General features: G+C 38.4%; 1 protein-coding gene across 3 annotated transcripts in view; it reads right to left on the bottom strand.

The window, feature by feature from the left end:
* Nucleotides 1–7,338, bottom strand: part of pde4ca (phosphodiesterase 4C, cAMP-specific a) — a 66,406-nt gene extending 59,068 nt beyond the window's left edge. For 2 of the 3 annotated variants that reach the window (XM_042497489.1, XM_042497488.1), the window contains exons 1-2: nucleotides 6,863–7,338; nucleotides 5,156–5,382 (exon numbers count right to left, since the gene is read on the bottom strand). In XM_042497489.1, the coding sequence (XP_042353423.1) occupies nucleotides 5,156–5,382; nucleotides 6,863–6,904 (269 nt within the window). In that variant the 5' untranslated portion in view covers nucleotides 6,905–7,338. The remainder of the gene's footprint in view (nucleotides 1–5,155; nucleotides 5,383–6,862) is intronic. The other variant, XM_042497494.1, reaches the window with a different exon arrangement.

Consider the following 7,338-nt stretch of genomic DNA (forward strand, 5'->3'; position numbering starts at 1 on the left):
CATCTCAAAAGACCAAACCAAGTCTGAGCATGTAACACCGGATGTGACTTCTGGCACGTCCTTCCAGTTGATTTCATTCTTCAGACTTAACAGTTCAGCATCAAGACCACATCTGTTATATATAGATGATACTTCATCTCTGGAGTCCAACGACCTACTGTACAGTTTTCTATGAGAGTCCCCAAGGAGAATTTGCCTTTAGATCTGAAAACAACACATAATATAATACAATAGAATAGAATGTAATATAATATAATACAATGTAATATAATATAATGATGTACTTTAAGGCAGAAATGAATTGTAGCAGATTAAACACAAACAAGATGACAAATGAATTGCTCCATGCATGCTCGGTGTGTGAATGAGTGACTGTTCGCCCTATCAAAAGGTGATAATTAGTTGATGCTATTTTTACAGCTTGATCTGCAGCCCCCAAGTAGCAAATGCCACTAATTAATACCACTTTACTCTCCTGTTCTTTGCAAAGGTCTTTCATTAGCAGAAGATTGCCACGTTCATATTTAATCAGTTTCCTGGAACTAAGGTCACTACATACCCATTTGAGTAATTTTTTAGATATATTTGTATCACTGCAATATATTCTGCAGTATGATGCAGTTAAACTTGTGCCAGACTCAGAGGGTATTGTTAACCACTTTGTACTAAAGCCACTGCAGTAAAGATGCTCTCTTCTTCCCCGACTTCAGCACATCTTCAACCCTGGGCTCAAACCAATCCTGGCCCTGGAGCACATCGTCACACGAGTCATGCGGACGAAATAAGCAGAGGTGAGATCTGCCCAGTTCCCACTTTGATTTGAGGAGGCCAGAACAGGGTGTAGATTCCTGTGGCAGCACCCCTTCAGGTCATGGTGCAGCGCTGATCAACTTCATCAAGAAGTAGTTCTTTTCAGAATCGGCAATATGAGAGGGCATGGATTTGTATGTTACAAAAACGTTCCAGGTCCCACAATACAAGTCATTTAGGCAGCATCTTAAAGTCTGTTTTGTCTAATGCACCACTTTGGAAACATGGTCAAATAAAGTCTATCTTTCTGTGCACTTTATTACCGAGCTCCCTCTCTCTACTGCTGTTAACCTAGAGTTCTTGTTTCCCAAAGACACACATTTGATGGCTTAGGTCAAGCTCATAGGGCTTTTTTTTTAGCACTCTTGGCCACGCTAAGTCAATCCAGTTGCGTTGATTTGTGTTGCCATTACCAGTTTAAACATGTGTCCATGATGGACCATCTTCTAGGGTAAGTAGCCTGACTGCCTTGATGCAGCTTGCGGTGAGATCGGATGGGCTTTGTCATCATTCAAGAAAAATTCAGCAACATGTTTAAATAGCCTCCGCTGCTACTGCCCTGCCATCCCTTCTCAGTTTTTTAAGCAATAAGCGGCAGATGCTAAAATGCAAAATCATAACAACAGCCTGAAAATCCATGATGATAAGAAGCTGGCTCCTAACAACCATTGCACAGCAGCCCTGTCTCCAAGAAACTATGTTTTTAAACATCTAATATGAAATAGCAAACACAATTTGTAACATTTTTCTATTAACATAATGAAAAAATTTTACTGGCAAGTCGCAAAAATGTTGATACATATTTCAGTTGTTTTCCCTCAAAATAGGCAGTCTTTCTATACTGTAACCACTTGTAATGACTATGATTATTTTTTTTATCACCTCTTTTTATTAACATTGAACTGAAATTATGATCTTTCCCTAACCCAAGTGCTTTTGTTGCTGAAACATAAGTCAGGAGTCTGCATGCAAAATTTCTGGTGTTAAGAGCCTGCGCTTCGCATGCCCACCATTCTCCCCAATGATCTCCCTCCGAAGCCTACGCTGGACATGATTGAATACTAACACACAATCTATATCTATCATTTAAATAATAAATAATTATCTATCATTTAAATTATTGGCCGATAATGGGACATTTTAATTATTATTTATTCATCCGATAATTAAAATTATAACTAATAAATAACAACGATAAGCCAGACTGCTATCATTGAGTCAACAAGAGCAGCATCTGCTCATGGTGAGTGGAGGTCAACCTTTAAAGTTGGTTGGAGCTGCTAATAAACATGGAGAAGAAGAAGAACAACAACTGCCTCACGCTGACTAAAAATGTGTGTGGATGTTTTTTGCTGTTAATAATAGTGATGTCAGTTAAACAATCATGCATATTTGCTCACTACATCTTTCTTACCCTCAGATGATTATTAACTACACTTATACATTTTTTTAAATTAAAAAAATGGGAAATTATCGGTTATCATATCGATGATCTGCCTGAGGAGCAAGCAATTATCAGTTGTTGTTATCGGTTGAAAAAACTCTATATTGTGAATCCCCAAAATGTAATGTTTTGTTACGTGAAAGAAACATGTCAGAAAACAATCTAGGCAGTGATTATCTTGCCACAACAATGTAATTAAGAAAGCAGTTTAGTGACATACAAACATCCTTTTTAGCAGACAGGATGTTTACAGTGCAATAGTAAACAGCACAAAAGAGAGCACTGCTTTTAAACATCATCCACTCAAGACAAGTGCATCATCAGTTTAAGACAAACCTTTAAACCGATAGCAATGTTGTGTGGAGATGCAAAATCATACCACGCTGGGCTGCCACACCGAGTCAAACTGATTCAGGCCAAGACAGCATGTGTGTATGGAGAAGATTTATCGTATTGAGACTCCCATAAGGCCACTTCTCTGATGACTGACCATAGATTGTGTCTCCGCAGCCTTTCATGCTACAACTCCCAGTTCAGAAAACCCTGTTGGTATTAAGCCTTCTGCTCCCTCCTGAATCTGTCTCCTGAAAACAAACCAGGACTTGAGGACAACTTCATGTGGACTCATTACCTCTAACCCATCCATCTGGAGTTGGTGTGGGCCGAGTATGCTCCCGACACTTGTCCTCTACTAGTGACGATTAATAACTTGTGTTCAAGCCACAGCTAATATTAAATTTGATAGACATATAATAATTTAAGTTTTGTGACATCATAATAAAATAACCTGATTAGATGTCCCTGACATGTGTGCCATTGCCATTTTAAAACAGCCTCCAGCTTTAAATGCTGCTCCATAAACAACTGTTCTGGCACTGCATCAAAATTGCACTACCAACTTGTAAACAGGCGAGCACATGGCCCTCTTAACAGAGAAGGAGCACAATGAAAGGCTTTTTAAGGTCCATCAACATCGTAGAAGTCATGTATATTGCTTTATACTTGCTGATTTATAAACACTAATGGAATAATAAATACAGCCTGATCTTCACAATAAATGAACCTATTTTCCAGTGCCTCATCTGGAGAGTTTTTACCGTGGCACATTAAATGTAATTAATCTGCATACCAGTGTGTTCTTTTGCTTTGACACATGGTCAAATTATGTGAAATTATAGCCTGTATGTACGTACTGTACAGAACATAGATATAAAGATGGTCATCTCCAAAACATATCGATCAGCCCATGTTGGCTGGTGGGAACTGTTTGAAAACAAGTGAGTTATTTTAAGGTATGTCGTTGCCATGTTTCTTTTCTTAAACCTCACCTTGGTAACTTTGTTCAAGAGCGTAACGTTATTCGTGGGCCGCTAGTTTGTGAGATATACGAACCGTTGTATGAGGATATGTTGCTTTGTTGAATGCTCTATTATTGGTCAATTATAGCATTATACAGTCTATTATTTCTCAACAGCAGACCATTGCTATGGACACAGTTCTGTTTGAGCGTCAATAAAAAGAAAAATTCAATCAATATTTTCTGTCAAATTAACTATTTTTTTAGTAAGTAGATGTGTAATAAGTGGGATAATGTACAGCAAGTGAATCTTTACTGTAAAATAAGATGAGCTGCAGGTCTTGCATCACTCTGAAAGGGTTTATTTTACAGTAATGACCTGCTCGCTGTATATCATCCCCTAGAACAAACCTGTGTTCATCTGTTTCAATGGTTCGAATGATATTTTGAAAATTTACACAAACAAAATCCTAAAGTTTTTAAGATAATTTAACTTTAGAATGCATATATGCTCCCCAGAATTCCAGGTCTCATGCTGTGATCGATTCTGGACAAATTTAACTTGGCATGTGTGCTGTTCCAACAGATTAATAACACAATGATGAGGGTTTGTTGGCAATAAAAGAGAAACATCAACAATACAGTTGTGTCTTTGTCCAAAGTAAAGCCATAACTGATCACCTCTGACATGCAGGGCAACTAGCTATGTAAACAAACAGGTCTGTCTGCATTTCTTTGACATGTGAAAAAAGAGAACAAAGGTGCTGCGCGCACGCGCACACACACACACACACACACACACGCAGCAGAAGCTTGAGTGTTTTTTTCTGGAAACAATCACAAGAGCCTTGTTTGTGTGATCTTTCATAGTGATAATTGCTCAGGAGTGCGATTGTAGGAAGAGCAACGCCTAAAGCAGGACACTTTGTTGGATCATGTGGTCGAGGGGCAAAACCATGTTTTTTACCTTAACTCAGAAAAACATATCATTGGGCACTGCTGAATACTTGGAACCTTACAGGAAAGTTGGAAGATAGCACTGCAAAGTAATGCTAAATGTATGTTGACTTACAGGACAGCAACACGCTGGAGTCACAAGTGCTGGTTATTCATTAACCACTTATTATTCAATCATTAATCTTGAAAATGAGCCCAGCTGTTTGGAGATAGAAGGAAACACTTACTCCTATTCACAAAACCCACAAATAATAGCACTACAAAAAATACTTGTTCTAGAGGAAATGTGTGGACTGCTATGAGGAGTTGGAGATTTTAAGTTTAAAAAAATAAAAATTGATTGTGTCTTTTTGCAACATCAAATTTCTTTAGAAAAACAGAGCCTCAGTAGTTAAACCCTTTGAAACAGAATATATACTGTATATATATATTTGTTCTTTTTTTGGATAAATTTAAGGTCATTTTCTTCTAATTGAAATTGTAATTTCTTCCTGTATTTTTGAATGAAATCAAGTCAATCTTCTCAAGTTTCAAAGGGTTAAATAATGTTTGAATTTAGTTACTACAAGTAACTCCTTTTCTTTGTCCCTCTGCAGTGACCTGGAGAAAGACAAGGACAAGGACAACACACTGTATCACTGACTCACAAGGCTTTGGAGATGTAGCTGGTCAGGGTCCCCAGGCTCCTGGACGGCTTGATGCTGGGAATTGAGAGGCCAGACTCTGGGTCGAGCTGGGGGTCATCCTGCACACAGGGTCTGCAGGACAGCCTGGGCAGCTGCAGTGTGCCTGAGAAGAGCCTCTTCACAGCACATTTGAGGAATTCCTGGGAATGTTCGACGCAGCAGGCCTGGTCCAAAGAGTCCCACTGTCTCTGGAAGGCAGAAAAACAAAGGTCAGCATATGGAGTGTAGATGCTCCACGGAGAGTAAATGACAGCCACCGTCTTTCGAACACAAGTTGGGTGAGCAAAAGGTGTTCAGTCATGCAGTTATTCAGTTTTACACATCAGTGGTCTGGCGTCAAATTTAACATATTTAAGGCGGGAAACTTGTGGCTAACTGTACAGATTCTTTCATCCTTACTCTTTGTGTGTTTGTTATTGGCTTTATCATGTGTCAGCGCAATGTACATATTTTTTTCAATGCTTTGTGAGTTACACACAAATACTCTTGAACCTCAGATCAGCCACTGATGTCAACAGCATGTCACAAAAACACTTTGTAGCTCAGTACAGGTGAAATGAGATATTATAATTATGTCTAATCTGAGCCAATACAGCTTGGCACTTGATCAACTAATATGTAGTGCACTGTAAGACATTTGGGTGTTATTTTCAGTAGTGATGTAAGCTTCGATGCACAAGTTTGGATACTTAAAATGCTATATCACTAAATGAAACTGCAGAAATGCATATAAAAGCAACTAACGCATGTTTACCTTGAACTATAGTGGCAGCAAAAGGTTCATATCCATATTCACTTTCATACTTTAATACAATTAAATAAGTCCGAAACCAACAAATTAGAAACGATCAAGCTTGACCTCTGCTGAACTTCTCAAAAATGTGTAAAAATAACAGATCTAAAGACCTAAAGGTAAGTGGCAAACAGGGCTGTTTTTGTGCGGTGCTGCTAAAAACATGACTAGCTATGTAAAAGCCCTCTCTGGCATTTATCTGATTTCAGGTCCTGAGACCTGCTCTATATCACCTTGGACACAACAGACGGTTCTCACAGTGAGACAGTGTTTGGAATTCAGCTCTGAGGGCATGTCTCTCTTAGCGTCACTGCGTCAGGGATAACAGATAGGAGCGCTTGTTTTCTGCTGCATCCCGTGACCTTATCTCTCCATCTGTTTGAGTTTTACCTTTCCATAAATGATTGTCAACACTTCTAGGCTTTATTGTCGACCACTTCTGACCACAATATAGATCTCAGTCTTTATATCCTGGAAACTTCACCTGTTATAAAACATTTATTTTCTCTTGTTTCTCCTCTCAGTTAGATAAAATATGTACTTTATTACTAGTAAATTAAGCAGGTAAATTCAAAATGGCATTTGAGCAGGCTCCCAGCCTCATTTGTTTGATGTAATTAACGTTACCGACAAATTATTCCTATTATCTTAACTGTAAATGACATTCTGCTATAGAGAAATACATGTGTTCAACTACATTATGCAAATGAACGCAAGACCAATTACTCGAGTACCTGCCGTCAGCTTTTTTTTCCAATCATAAAAGAAGATTTCAGAAAAAAAACATAATAAATATAAGTCCTAGGACACAGACATATTTGACTGTCCTAATTCTACTTTTTTGTATTTCTTAAAGGTTAATTAATTACTCTTACCTCAGTGAAGTTGAAAAATTTTGATGAGTTATTTCGCCTCATACTTTCAGCAACTACATCATGGGAGCAAGACAACTGAAGAGGAAATACCAAAGAGGAGGATACAGATACCACATTTGAGATCAGATATGAAGTAGTCTGTGGCACCAATACTTCCTTAAGCTGTCACTCAGTAGCGAACAACTGTTTCCACGCCTCTTCATAAAGCTGTCATTAGTTCAGAGATAAACTTTCTAAGCACACTTTTGTGTTTTTATTAAGGGGCATTTCAACCAGAAATACATAATCTTCCTCTTACCTGTGCTGCTACTTACCAGTCTAGATAGCTTTGGTGTGAATTGCAGAGTGTTGGGGTCATCGGCCGTAAAGATGTCTGCCTTCTCTCCAATTTTATGGAACAAGATGATGCACAGCTTGTGGTAGTCAAGCACCAAAAAACAAACATTTTAAGAACTCAACAGCAATGTCTGTTTACA

The sequence above is a fragment of the Plectropomus leopardus genome, chromosome 12 (assembly GCF_008729295.1).
Source record: "Plectropomus leopardus isolate mb chromosome 12, YSFRI_Pleo_2.0, whole genome shotgun sequence".
Classification (NCBI taxonomy): domain Eukaryota; kingdom Metazoa; phylum Chordata; class Actinopteri; order Perciformes; family Serranidae; genus Plectropomus; species Plectropomus leopardus.